The sequence below is a fragment of the Protobothrops mucrosquamatus genome, unplaced genomic scaffold (genome assembly GCF_001527695.2).
Source record: "Protobothrops mucrosquamatus isolate PMUCROS unplaced genomic scaffold, P.Mucros_1.0 scaffold262, whole genome shotgun sequence".
Lineage (NCBI taxonomy): Eukaryota > Metazoa > Chordata > Lepidosauria > Squamata > Viperidae > Protobothrops > Protobothrops mucrosquamatus.
In genome coordinates, this window is record NW_015386609.1 from 365,304 (window position 1) to 380,066 (window position 14,763).

General features: G+C 40.8%; 1 protein-coding gene across 1 annotated transcript in view; it reads right to left on the minus strand.

The window, feature by feature from the left end:
* Positions 1-14,763, minus strand: part of CAMK2B (calcium/calmodulin dependent protein kinase II beta) — a 176,458-nt gene that overhangs the window by 17,410 nt on the left and 144,285 nt on the right. The window contains exons 13-15 of the mRNA XM_029283886.1: positions 11,675-11,715; positions 11,228-11,299; positions 1,566-1,614 (exon numbers count right to left, since the gene is read on the minus strand). Of these exons, the coding sequence (XP_029139719.1) occupies positions 1,566-1,614; positions 11,228-11,299; positions 11,675-11,715 (162 nt within the window). The remainder of the gene's footprint in view (positions 1-1,565; positions 1,615-11,227; positions 11,300-11,674; positions 11,716-14,763) is intronic.

Below are 14,763 nucleotides of genomic sequence, written 5' to 3' on the forward strand. Positions count from 1 at the left end.
GCAGGCAGGGCGGGGGCGGTTTTGGGGCACTCGGTCTCTAAAAGGTTTGCCATCACTGGTATAGACCATACATCCACATGCCATCCATTGCAGCAGAACTGCGTTTACACAAATTAACCTCATCAGTCAAGAAACACAATTTGAGCCTAATAATGCAGCAGGAATCCACCCCCCCCCCCCCCCCGCAACTGATCTGGACCTCTGCTTTACAAAATATAAAAGATTATGCTTCAAAACAAAAGTTATTTGGTGACAAAGGCATACGCAGGAAGTACAGCTACCTGTTGGACTGCAGAGAAAGCTGAAGGTTACTCTGAAAGAGTGCTATCTCCCCCAGTGTGTGTGTGTGTGTGTGTGTGTGTGTGAGAGAGAGAGAGAGAGAAAGAGAGAGAGAGAGAGAGAGAGAGAGAGAGAGAGAGAGAGAGAGAGAGTGTGTTACAAATCCAACCTTCCTTTCTCTTCCAACATAAAGATATCTATACTGTCAAAAAGTTTTGTACTGGTTGACCTGCGCACCGTTTGTGCCCATTCCTGGACCAGAAGGCCTTGCTCATAGTGATTCGCATCCTAGTTACCTGCTGTTTGGATTACAGTAACATACTCTTCATGAAACTGCCATTGAAGAGCATTTGGAAGCTACAGTTTGTCCAGAATACAACAGTGTGGAGCAGTTTTTGATGTTTCTTATGCATTCGTATAACACCGCCACTCTGTGAACTGCACTATGTCCCAGTAGGCTTCTGGGTGAAACTGAAGGTGATGGTTAGCGCTTATACACAGCACAGGACCAAGCTATTTGCAAGACTGTTTATGTCCCATCATCTGTGCTCACCCTGCTAGATCTAGCAGCGAGGGTGTGTTCCTTTTCCCCCCTCTGTCAAATAATGTCATCTTGTTGGACCCAGAAGTTATACCTTTGTGGCACTTGTCCTGTAGATCCTGTGGGCAATACTGGTGGCATCATGACTGGAAGGGGAATCACACTATTCAGCTTGTTTTCATGGAGCGAAATATACAGTGTCTTAAGCGTTACAAAAGCTTCATATTGCTTTCTGCTCTTCCCTCTAGTAGGGCAGAACTGACTCGTTCTATCTTGCTTATTAATTTCTTTAAATGTGTTATTCGAAAAGAGGCGTGTTAAGCATGGGTTAGGTTGGATAGGCTTTTAAGCCTAGACTTGCATTACCACTTATAATAAAAACACCCGTAATTAGGGCAGATACAGATTTCACACAGACAACATTTCTCAAGTATCCATGAAGCTCGACTGTCATCACCAAGAGTCAACAGCCTGCAAGCATTGGGGTATAACATCTTCACAGTAAGCCAGGATTCATCAAACAAGCAAGAGCATGCACATCTGTGTTCCATTTGCCCACAACTTCCTTTCTGGCCATGGTCTAAGATGGAGTCTGCATTTATCCATTTCTCCTAGGTAAATTGCTATGGCTTCCAATATTCCATTTACGGTCAAGCGCGCAGACAATCAGGAGTATGCAAGCAGAATAACTAACTCTACAGATGTCAAGCTTTTGACCTCTGGGCCAACTCCTTAAATCTGTTACCTTTTGTGTCCTCATCCTCTATGGTGGTGTTTGTGCTGTCGGATGATTCCTGTGGAGACACACAGAGGAGGAGGAGAAAAAGAAAGCAAAAGGTTAGCAGCTCTAGCCAGAAACAGATGCTTGAGGAGAGGGTGAAGTTGTACAATTTGAGACCAGAGAATCTGGATAAATCAGAAAAGAAACCGTGAGATACTCAAAACTCTCTTTTCTCATATGACAATAAATAGCCATATGAATCAATATAGAAGTATCTGCCCCAAGAAAACTAGGGAGATGATTCACAAAGTATGCCAGCTTAAAAAACAGAACTGCGGTTGGCTTTGTTTGTCTTGCTTCTTAAGAAAGAAAGAACTCAAATCTGATCACTAGTAAGATTGATAGAGACGTCTCATGCAGAATTGAGCTGTAAGTCCCATTTTTAGTGTTGCAGTGTGGATCAACTGTAAATCACAAGGGGGAAAAAATGCACAACTGCCATTTGCTTCCACATATGCGTGAACCTAGACTTGAGATAATTATGTCTAGCTGTGTCAGACCCTATTTACTACTGCAGCATCTGTCGTGACATAAACTTACTCTTGTTTGCAGAATTATGGTCCGACTCATAACTATGAGAATGTTCTCATTTCTCATCAAAGAATGTTATTCTAGAATTAAGACTTGTCAGACTGTCTGAGTGATCTGTAGCAGAGTTTCTCAGCTTCAGCAACTTTTAAGATGTGTGGATTACAACAGCCAGAACTTCCCAGCCAGCTACAGCTAAAGTTGTGGAGGTTGAGAAACATTGATTTACAGCATGATATCCTTTGAGGTGTGGAGCTGGTCTGGGGATAGATATTACTACTGTTCCTCAAAGTAAGGTTTAGTTGGAAATAAATGCCATTGATTAGATTAAGGGGTCTGCATAACATAGAATCTTATCCTTCTCGTACTATTACAATTAATTTAAAAATTCCAAACAGAATGATTAGTTTTTTAACTTTGATAAAAATGTGCGTTGTATTAATTAACATTAATTAATTAATTAATCATTTCCCCCCTTCTGTTCAATTGTGTCTAATTCTTGGAGATTGCCAGGAGTCCCTGCAGTTTTCTGGGGGAAGCAAATGCAATAAAAGCAGCAAATGTGAGATCCTCACAAGTTTGTTTTTTTTCACACAAACCACCTATCTCATTTGTCTAAAACAGAGCAGATTTAACATTATGATAATATTTTAAAACAGTTCAGTTTTCTGTGACACCTCAAAAGAAAATGGTTGCTCTCCCCTCAGGATGAAAAAAGCTACGTTTCTAATATGAGAAGATTTTCCTCTCCAAACATTTGCAGCAGAAAAGAATATATTCTAGAAATAATTGTTAATATGAACAGAAGACCTTTGTAGCCTCCATTTATTGCCCAGTTGGAAGAAAATCTAAACCCCACTTTCAACATACCACCCCAGATTCCTCATCCCAATACAATTTGATATAGGGGTACCAGTCCCCAGACTTACAATTTTACTTCCTCTAAAAAAAAACAAAAAACAAATAAGTTGTATAATTAGAAAAACATTACCCTTTTTTTCTTAAAATTCATCTAAACCAGGAAATATTCTGTCCAGAAGAAAAGATAAATAAACGGGGATACTAATACAGTTTCCTTGACCAGCCTCTTATGAGATTTAACCTTTTAAAAACAAAAAGCAAATTGGCCAACCCACAAAAAAAAATAATCCAACTGGTTTCCTTCTTAAGGCTATGTCAGATGCACTGAGTGAATGGGCTTGAAGAGGTAGCATAAACATGATAAAAAATTAAAGCCCCTGCAGCAAAGAATGGGTTAAAAAAATGCAGGTCTGGGTAGAAGTGAAGGCCAGGATAGATAATGAATGATTGTGACATGGCTTAATTATGCTGGTCCTCAGACGGTCCAGTCTCTTGGGCTGTCTCTCTTTGGTCTGCCTGGCTGCGTTCTTTCACTTGAGCAGGAAGGAGCTCTGGGGTCAGAGTTGAGGCTTTCTTCCCCATCCTATCCCCCAGCGCAAAAACGCTCAGTTGAGTCTTCTGGGAATATTGGAGTCTCCACACAGACTGAGAACCCCAGATGGGGAAAGTTGCCTCCCACATCTGGAGTTCTTCCCCATCTGGGATTCTCAACCTGCGTGGAGACTGCAGTCACCCAAACTAGCAGGTCTCAACACATCTAGGACCAGAACAGGAGAAAACAGGTTTGAAGGACAATCCCATCCTCCAGAAGAGCTAGTTCCAAGTGACAAGTGACTATCAACTTCTCCCCCTCAATTCCATCTGTTTGGTCTGGACCACCTTTCTCAGCCTCTTTGTAAGTCTCAAAGACCTGGAGCAAAATGTAGGGAACATTTTGGAACCACCAGCAAGGGAGTCATGGAAATTGTTCACCTTCCTCCCCATTTAGTGGAAAGTCCAATATTTGTGATTCTTCAGGAAGGCCAGACCTTTCAAAAACAGTGCTGCAGTTGTAACTTCGTGCTTTTTATAACACCTCAAAGGGCAGCCCTCTTCCCCCTCCTTTTATTATAGGCCAGTGGATTAAAGTCTAGGTTGCAGGGTTTCAGGCATAGGAGAAAAATGCACAATCTGAGCCTACGGTCTGTCCCCAGAGGTGAAATTACACAGCAATGCAAGGAGCAGAAAAAAAAAGTCAATTTTTATCCAAGATAACAAAAAGGGCAAAACTGAGGAGAAGGAAAGACAGGCAGCAGTACCTTAATGCTGTCCACTGGGTTATGGATAACGGTGGTTTGAGGTTCCTACAGAGGAAGGAAAGATGAACCAAAGAAGAACAGAACAAAGAAGAAGAGGAAGAAATTAAAAAAAAAAATAGAGAGGCAATAATTGGAAGAGGAGATGGAGCAGAAAATGATGGTAAAAAATATGAAAAAAAAGGGAAAAGGGAGGGGGAAAAAGACCAAGACCCACATAAGAGCAGGGGAGGGGAACAAAATGGAAGGGAAAAAAGCAAAAGGCAATTAGTTCAGCAAAAGGCAAATGATTAACAAACAAAAAGTGGCAGAATAAATCAGGAAGAGAAGAATCAAAACTGGATTTTCCATGAATGAAACCAAAAAATCATATTCGGACCCCATGAGAAGATTGCTGTGACCCCCTTGGAAATGGAGAGGGCAAGCAGAAGTATCTATGTTCAATCCGTTGCGCAATAGGGAGCATGGCCAGAGAACAGAGAAAAAACTGGTAGTCGGGAGCTGCAACCAAATCTCCTACCTGGGTGGTTAACATCTCAACGCAGGTTCCACTAAAGATGGAAGGAGGGGAAAAAAGAAGCAAAAGAAGAGCAGAAGGTCCTCTGACCACGTTTCTCAGATTTGTGCTATGCTCTGAATTTTTAAGTTAAGAACCAATCTCTATCCCACGTCATGGGCCCATTCCGTGATGATCCTGTAGTTTAGATCTCTTACCCATAGGGTACACAACAGAGGACTTAGCAAGAGGTATGGGGTATGAAAAGTCCATCCAACATAGTTCTGGAGATAGCTGAGCAAAGGTTTTAGTAGCTGAGAACTTACCTTCCACAACATACATTGTTTTACAAATCTTCGGTGCTTTTCTGACACTTTAAAGATGTACTTACCTGGAAACAGGTAATTCTAGGGCACTAAACTCATGTGTTCAGTTTGCATGGATATGGACAAGACTTTTATGGCGTGATGTAGGCAGAGTGGTGAAGTGAATTTGGCAGGACTAGCTAACATGTAAGAATGAGAGACAGGTCTCTCCCCCCTTTTTTTTACACGACCGTTAAAATATCATCTTTCTACCAGGTGATTTGAGGAGAGCTTGGGAGAATAAGAACCATTTCAAAGCTGAGAAACTGTCAGAAAATCTGTTTGTCATGTATTTGATGTGGTCTTAAGAATTATCCACACATATATCTCTACCTACTTTAGTAACAATGAATGTGTGGCCAATTTATGACCTGGTGCTAAATATGCTTAAAGGTGTGGTGTGAATAAAATGGGGAAAGAGAAGAAATATATGCACATTACGGTAATCAAGCTCTGAAATAACTAAATAGTAAATAATGCATGCTTTGGTGCAGGATCTTCCAAATTCAGTCTTTGGTATTTCCAGTTAAATGAGCAGGTAGCTGGAGATGAAAAAGAATCTTCTTTGCTGGGAACCTTTGAAAAATCCTGTCAATCACTGTTCAGCTGTCTTCTCCAAGTTGACACATTTCAAGCAGGCTGGGCACCAGGGATATTGTAGACCCAATGCATTTGAAGGAGATCAGATTGGAGAAGGCTGCTGCTGGACCGTCAACACGAGGTCAACAGAGTAACAGATTTGAAAGGGACCTTGGAAGACTTCTAGTCCAACTCCCTGCCCATGCAAGAAACCCTCAACCATTTCAGACAAATGGTTGTCCCATCTCAGTTAGACAAACAATTAATTTGGGCTGTTAAAACAACTTCCTTGCTTTGGTGATAAGATATTTTCAAAGTAGGCTTGATCCTAAACTCACTAGCAATTTGGAGAGTAATTAAAGTACATTTGTGCTGCATTGTGTCTTAGAACAACAGCTATGAAAGGAAGCGCTGAACCAAAAATCTAAAGCAACGGATCCTAGTTCAGTCATTTTTAGATAATTATGAAAGCAAGAACACCTCTTTCTACGTCTCATAGCTACAACCCAGTTTGTGCAAACCTGCTAAACATTCCGGGCAGAATATGAATTACTATAATGGCTCGTGTGATTGGACTTAAAGGCTAGAGTCCTCACTGTGCAAGCTTGGTGCAGCTCAATAGTTCTTTTTATGCGAGGGGTTGGGGACGTTGAAGAATGAGTTCATAAAAAGGCAGGTTGTTTCTGTGCTCACGAATTACCTACTGACACGGGCACCAGCACTCCCCATTTAAGAGGCTATTCAGAACTAGCAATAAAAGCAAAGCATCTTGACTGCCACTGAGAGGAACCGAACAAAAAACTATGTTTGAGGGTTGCAGATGAAAGTCAATTCCCATCTGAAGAGGTTGGAACGATGGGCGGGAGTATCAGCTGGGGAGGGGATGCAGGAGCAAATGAAGGCAACCCCCCCCCCCCATACACGTAGGTTTCACATCTCTTTTCAAGATCTAACCAACCCTGTGTTTCTTGCCCCCACTGGCAAATTCTGAATTGATGCATTCTTCACCAACCGCTCAGTAATATTTAATATGCCACATAGGGCTCTAGCTATTGAAATCCCTGAAGGGTTGGCCTCCTTGCCTTCAACAAAGCCAAACTCTCGCTTAATAGACAACTGGAGAATTGGGCTGGGAAAACAAAACAAAACAATCCATTTTGCTCAATCAAAGGCAGTTTTCAACCCTGTTTCTTTGGAAGGCAAATATTTGTTCCCCTCGATCACAGAAGGGATCTGTAGTTCCTGCCACACTGAAGGAACTGACAAGGCTGTCCCAGCATATATTATCATCTAGGGTGCTTCTATGCTGGGGGAAAAAAAAAACTTCCAGAGTCTTATTAAGTTTATTCTCTGGAATCTTTCCTAATATAAACTACTTAAATTGACTATATTAAATTGACTACATCTGACTCAGTTAATATTTTCTCTTTGAAAGGAAGGGCCAATGACTGATATAGCTTGGGAAATGATCACTAAATTCTCTGAAAATAGCATTCATCATATAACGACAGCATTTCAAATTGCCTCTTTTAAGCTCATAAAAGAACCAAATAAGTGGAAAACAACATTTTTCATCGTGAGAACCAGTTCAAGGTCTAGTTTTAAATTAAATAATTACAAAGAAAGCTGTTGAAGATGAATGGGCTGTAAACATTGAATGTGGGTCTCATAGTTTCTTCTGCAAGAAAAGAAGTTCAGCCTTGTTATTTTAATAATAATAATAATAATAATAATAATAATAATAATAATAATAATAATAATAATAATAATAATAATAATAATAATAATAATAAAAAAGTTGTAAGGGACCTTGGAGGTCATCAAGTCCAACCCCCTGCCCAGGCAGGAACCCTACACCATTTCAGACAAACGGCTGTCCAGTCTCTTCTTAAAAACTTCCAGTGTTGGAGCATTCACCGCTTCTGGAGGCAGGTTGTTCCACTGGCTAATTGTTCTAACTGTCAGGAAGTTTCTCCTTAGTTCTAGGTTGCTTCTCTCCTTGATCAGTTTCCACCCATTGCTTCTCGTCCTGCCTTCAGGCGCCTTGGAGAATAGCTTGACTCCCTCTTCTTTGTGGCAGCCCCTGAGATATTGGAACACTGCTATCATGTCCCCCCTCGTCCTTCTCTTCGTTAAACTAGACGAAGATTTTGATCAATTATAACAGTCCATTTCCTGCATTTTTAACATTCTGTTACCTTTCTAGTGTATGTATGTATGATGTAGATGTGCTCTATTCTCTTCTGGACAACTCCACGTGCTGTTTTGGATTCATACAATTTAATTTAAATCTGCTGTCTCCATCCCTTGACCTCTTTTAATACTTTTTGTACTGAAATAATTAGTGGGCAAAGAAAAATTTTCAATAAAAAAATGCCACTGGCATTGAAAGAATTAGTCTCATCATCTAATTTGTGTCACATTCATATAAGCAAAGATCACGGAATGAGGTCACTTAGAACTGCTCAATATGTTTTCGATCTGTGACCTTCATTAAAATCCCAGTTGTGGAATTTTATTTCCCTTCAAAAGCAACAAAAACTTCAAGGTATCTTCCTTGGCCAGCAAAGCCAACGGGTGAACTTTAACATCATCATTTTCTAAACGAATCTCAGTATATATATATATATTTGCAAATATTTTAAGTTGCATCTGTCTTCCCAACTCACCACTCTTTACTTTCTTGAAATCTGTTTTCCTGGCAATACTGAATTACGATCTAGAGAAAGGGCAATACTTTTTAAAGAAACATTACATTAATCTACTTCTCTCTATTAATTTGCCATCTAGCGCATTCCACAATGCAGAGTGATATAATCTGGCCATTTTACTACAATTTTGATGGGATTTGGAAGCCCTGGAGATGTGCTTCACATTTGTATACTGATGATAATCTTAAACACATCAGAATACAGTTCCTGGAAGATTGAATTTTCACCTTCCACAGTTCAAATGTAAGGAACGGTTGCTGGAATTGGGTATGTCTAGTTTAACGAAGAGAAGGACGAGGGGGGACATGATAGCAGTGTTCCAATATTCAGTGGCGTAGCGTGGGTTGTCAGCACCCGGGGCAAGTAATTTGCGCCTCCCTCCACAGTGGGCGGCGTCGGCGACCCAGCGGCTCGGATCGGATTCGCACAGCCAGCACTGCAGAGAGAGTGAGTGAGCCAGGCAGGGGCAGAGAGCTGCGAGTGCGAGCGCGCCCCCCCAGATGTTGCGCCCGGTGCGCCCGGCCCCCCCTGCACCCCCCACGCTACACCTCTGCCAATATCTCAGGGGCTGCCCCAAAGAAGAGGGAGTCAAGCTACTTTCCAAAGCGCCTGAAGGCAGGACAAGAAGCAATGGGTGGAAACTAATCAAGGAGAGAAGCAACCTAGAACTAAGGAGAAACTTCCTGACAGTTAGAACAATTAACCAGTGGAACAACCTGCCTCCAGAAGTTGTGATTGCTCCAACACTGGAAGTTTTTAAGAAGAAACTAGACAGCCATTTGTCCGAAACGGTATAGGGTTACCTGCCTGAGCAGGAGGTTGGACTCGATGACCTCCAAGGTCCCTTCCAACTTTTTTTTTTATTATTATTATTATTATTATTATTATTATTATTATTATTATTATTATTATTATTATTATTATTATTATTATTTATTAAGACTGCAAGGCATTATTACAAAACTGATATTTATCTGGTAGAAAAGCTCTACCCAAGCTGCAGTTTCTGTGTTCAAATGCAGGACATCCAAGCCATTTAAAGAACCCCACATTTGCGAGGTTTGAGGGATACTTATTTAATAAATTCATATTGCAATGGTTTAAAAAAACCCTATTGTTTAGTGTCTTAATCTGGGCTAATCTGCTTTATATAGAATTAATTAGAGCAGTAATTGTTGCTTTAAAAACTTCACACAAACTTCATTAGACTTGTTTCTTACAAAGGCAATCTGTGGTTTAGTTTGTTGCTCTTTTCTTTTTCTGTTCTGTCTTTAAGGCTATGGCACAATTTGTCTATCAAGAAGACGAATAAAACTTTAAAATATTTATGTCTAAATTTTTAAGTCATATCGGTACTCAAGTGGTCTTGAAGAACTGGATTTTTCTACTCAGAAACAAATGTTTTAACAGGAATCCAGAACTGCTGTCACCTTTGAAGAACTTTGGCTTTTCTAAGTTTACTTAATACATTACACTCCCAAACATGATTTATAATTATAATTTATTTGTGATATACTAGAACCATATTCGGGTAGTGTTCCTATATGTGTTCAAGTTTCCATTTTTTTAAAACTGAAAAAAGTTTTCCTTTTGCTTTTTTCTCGAGTGGATTTCATACTTGCCCTACTGAAGTCTCATTTAACACCAAATTGTAAAGTAGCCATAAGCTTATAGATACTTTTAAGTTTCTGTAACCAACCTGGCCTATGGATTGAACACATCTGGAAAGCAGGTTTTGATACTCAGGCAGAAAGTACAAATTTGCACAAAGCAGGCCAGGGGTGATACCCACAGATGGGATTTCCAGGAGAATTTAGAGGCCAAAAAAAAAAAAAGTTAACAATTATAGTTACTGATATCTATTATTTCTCAGAATGACTAATGAGAAAAGATATAAATTTTAGACTCTCTTATTTGTTCTTTCTATCCAAAAATAAAATCAGTTCTTAGTTTTTCTTCTTTTGGAGGTGATGGGGGTAAGGAAATTGCTTTATTCTTGTTTGATTGTCTGCTGGGCTCAAGACAGTATTAATTTGCAATTCAAATACTCTTATCTTGTATTAGTGCAGTACTGAACTTGAGACATCATAATCAATGTGGAATATACTGTGGCTGAATTTTGTTACCAGGAAGCAAATTAAAACATTTAAGACTGAACTGTATTCTAGGCAGAAAAGTCAACTGAGTGGGGTCTTCTGGGTATATATATACAAGTGCCTAGCATGTAGACTGCCTAGGTTCGAATCCCATAAAGGGTGTGGCTAGCTGATGAGGACTAATGAGTCCGAAATAGCTATACTAGTCTCCCACTTAAATCTTTAACTCTTTGTCAGCAAAAAGAAATCTGAATTTGTAATGTATCGCAGTTGCGACTTGAGCCTGCTTAACGCCCCTAGTTGGGGGGGCTGCAAGGCAAAAGAGATTATAAAAAAAAAAGTAGAACTGCAGTATAGCAGTCAAAATGCCAAGGTGTAATCAATCAGACACAGTCTGTCTGAAAAACTTTCTACCTACACACACACACACACACACACACACAGAAGACCCCACTCAGTTGACTTTTCTGCCTAGAATACAGTTCAATCTTAAATGTTTTAATTTAAGGACAGCACGAAAGAATTCATGGATCCACAACAGTAACAGACAAGTTAGAGGCAGAACGTAGAGTTGAAGTCATCTTAAATCATGTACAGTTGTATCAGCAAGCATTAAGGAGCAACTACATCAGCAAAACCACAGGGAAATCATTTTTTTGTCTAAAAATAGAAGGAAAATAGAAAGAAAACTGTACCAGTGCGGCGGGCGGAAGGGTCCCTTTTGGGCTGGTAACTCCGGTGCTGCTTTTGGTGCTGTTCGTCTGAGGCTGTATCAAACATACACATTTTCGTCAATGAATGAATGGACACAAAGCACTTTTCATTCAGATAATCCATATCAAGAATTTAAACTCATAAAGGGTGCATCACTTCATGATTTACCTAGCAATTATGTACAGCTAATGCTTTGGAAGAGATTGGTCTCTCCTTTCACCACCATTCGGAGAACTTTAACTTGTGGCGAATAGAAGAGTACTTTAATTTCTACCATTTAGCCGTTTTGCTAATTGAGTTTCTGAAAACGATCATGGACCCAGAGCAGAACAATCTCTCCCTGTTAATACAGCACAAGCTGGAATCTCTTTCCCTGGTTTTTTTCTCTTTCATGGAATGTCCCACTAAAAGCCCAGAGAGATATTTACCTTCACGCCATCCGCTTTCTTGTTCAGTAAACTTTTAGCTGCTGCACAGGGACGGAAAAAGAGATTTTAGTGGCAACTCTCTTGGTATCTTGAGAAAGCACTGTCTAAATAGCCTTCCCCTCCTCCCCCCAAAAACACCCCCACACACACACACCAGCAGCACTGATGCTGTTTCCCCATCCAACTGCTAAAAGGCGAGTTGAGAACAATGGCTAAGTCCCAAAGCCCAGTGAGCATGGGCAAAGTCCCAACGTCTCCAAGCCAGAAGTAGACCTACAGATGAATAAGTTTCGCAAATGGGCAACCCCCCCCCCAAATAGGGAGGTCAGTAAGGGGTCTGCAATAATACAAAACAGTGGAAGCTTTGCTCAATGGTACTTTAGTCACTGTTGTTTCTCAAACTGCCATTGGCTTGGCTTGGGCACACATTGTGCCCAGCCACAAAAGGAGATCATCTCTGTAGAGCACTGTTCTGTTTAACAAAGCAGTCGTCTTGAATAAAGTGGGACAGGATCCTTCTAAGGAGAAATTCTCCAAGCATTCCTTCTCCTCTTTAGCCGAACTTGCAGAAGAACGGGGACAGCTTCTTGAATATTAATTCCTTCGTGCTAGTAGCTCCAAGACCCATCCTAAGTACCTACTTATTTTAGAGATGCTGACATTTGCAATGAAAATGCTAGATATTTTCAACAGAATTGCATACAGGTTCCTTTCTATTTGAAACAAAGAGTATCAGTCTTTCTTATACTTGGCAAACCTTCAAGACAACCCTGAGTCTTGGAGATGCCCCTATAACTATCTTGGCAACAATCTGTCTTCTTCTAAGATGACACTACTATCATTATCATTATCATCATTATCATGTAATCTAGCCCCACGATCCTAGCATCTCCCAGTAATTCCCCATCCACGAAGTAGTTAGGTCCAATCCCACTTAGTTTTTCGTGACCAACTAAATTTGGCTAAGCACAGGATTTGGGGGGATTGGGGAGATGCCTACAAGTCAGTGTTGATTCCTGATGACTGTCTGGGATTAGTCCTTGCTGTTTTCTTGACAAAACTTTTGGGAGTGGTTTGCCATTGCCTCCTTCCTAAGTCTGAGAGAGAGTGACTGGCCCAAAGTCAGTCTAATGTGGGACTAGAACTCCCAATCTCCCAGTTGGTAGCCTGGTGCCTTAACCACTACACAAGCAGGCTCTCTCCTTTTGCACTGAGAATTTCCAAATTCTTAAAACACGAGCTGTAACCCAAGCTGACTCTCACCAGCCAAGCTATACAATTCTGCTCCTAGCAACCATTTTTAATCTTTGAAGCAAGGCTGGAGCCCATATTCTGATTTCTAAACAAGTCACATCTGCTTCTTTATTGAAGCCACTCCATTACAATCCATTAAGCAAGCTGCATTGTTTTCCCATATGTTAAGATTGTGACCGTATTATGCCCAACCTAGCACCGGTCTTTCTTCTCTCTGTAATTGGGATTTCCATGTAAAAGGTGGTATAGAATCATTTCATTTCCACCTACATCTCATGAGATATTAATAATCCTCGAAAATTCAATGATTACAGCACTGGCTTCTTATGTTAGGTTGGAGTTTAGCATTCGGAGAATATGGATTTCTTGGCCATTGCATGATCGGTTTTTGGTTTTTGTAATTGTTTTTTTTTTGTTGCTATTATTTGGCTGAGGAGAGACCCAAGAGTGATATGGCAAAAAAAAAAAAAAAAAGCTGAACTGAAATGAAATGCATGGTAAGGCTGAGAGTGGGGTTAAGAAGAGTGATGAGAGCAAGTGTGGTAGGGTTTAAGACTAAAGTGAACAGAAACTTGGTTATCCATTATTTGGATGTGGTTAAGAGAACTTCAGGAAATCGACAAAGCCATGAGAATCCTCTAGGGATTGAATAGTTGATGACTCTTGTGTTGTATCTGGGCCAAAGCCGGGTAATTTGTACAGTGCAGTAAATTTGTCTAGTGTGCAGTAAAAGAAACCAAGTTACAAACTATTATTATCTACTGTGATACTGATGTCAGATGGAGCACCGTATGCGGAAGAAAATGACTCCATCTGCTTCTGAATCCCAGTCTTATAACCCCCTCGGTCCCAACATTAAGTCCAGTCACCACCATTGATAGTTATCATATCAAAGGCCAGAACTCAACAAAAAGTTTGCTTACCTTACAGAAATTTACAGAAGAGGAAAAGGCGAGAGAGAGAGAGAGGGGCAGTAAGAAGGAGGATTGGAGGAGGGATGGGGAGAAAGAGAGGGAGAGGAAAAAAAGGGGGGGGGAGAGAAAAAGTGTTGAGACAGAAAGCAAAGCCTTTGGGACAGAGGCCCTGTCTTGACACCAAGGGGGAGTGAAGCAGCAGCACCAGCACCACAGAAGCAGCACCACAGAAGACTTTGCTCATACGCACAGGGAGGAAATGGACCACACAGTCACCACACTAATGGAAGAGTGGAAACTCATGGATAGAAAATAAACTCCAAGTAAGATGACATCATTTTCCACAATAGACAAACTCCATGACACCAGAATCAACATCACTCAGGTTTTCTTAAACACACAATTCTTTTCCCACTCTTCCCTTAATCCTTACAAAGGTTTCCTTTTCTTTCTTTTTTTTAACAAGTTTACCTGTGACTCGTAGAGCCCATGATGTAGTGTGGAAATTTGTCCTAATAAACTTGGTGCTCCAAAAGTCTCTCCCAAACCCAGTTGCTGGAACTGCAAACCCCAGAATTCCTGAGATGGGATCAAATGGGGGAGTTCCACCCTGGAGATGGCTGCTAGATGGACGGCAGACTCCATCTCCTTGGTTTCTGCTCTCCGCCCATCAATCAGTGGAACAGCTTGCCTCCCGAAGTTGTGGGGGCTCCAACACTGGAGGTTTTTAAGAAGAGATTGGACAACCATTTGCCTGAAATGGTGTTGGGTTTCCTGCTTGAGCAGGGGGTTGGACTGGAAGACCTCCAAGGTCCCTTCCAACTCTCTTGTTCTTTTATCTTATTGATATTCTGTTCAATATTTATGTGAAGCCGCTGGGGGAGATCATTCGTGGCTTTGGGGTGGATTTCCATCAGTACG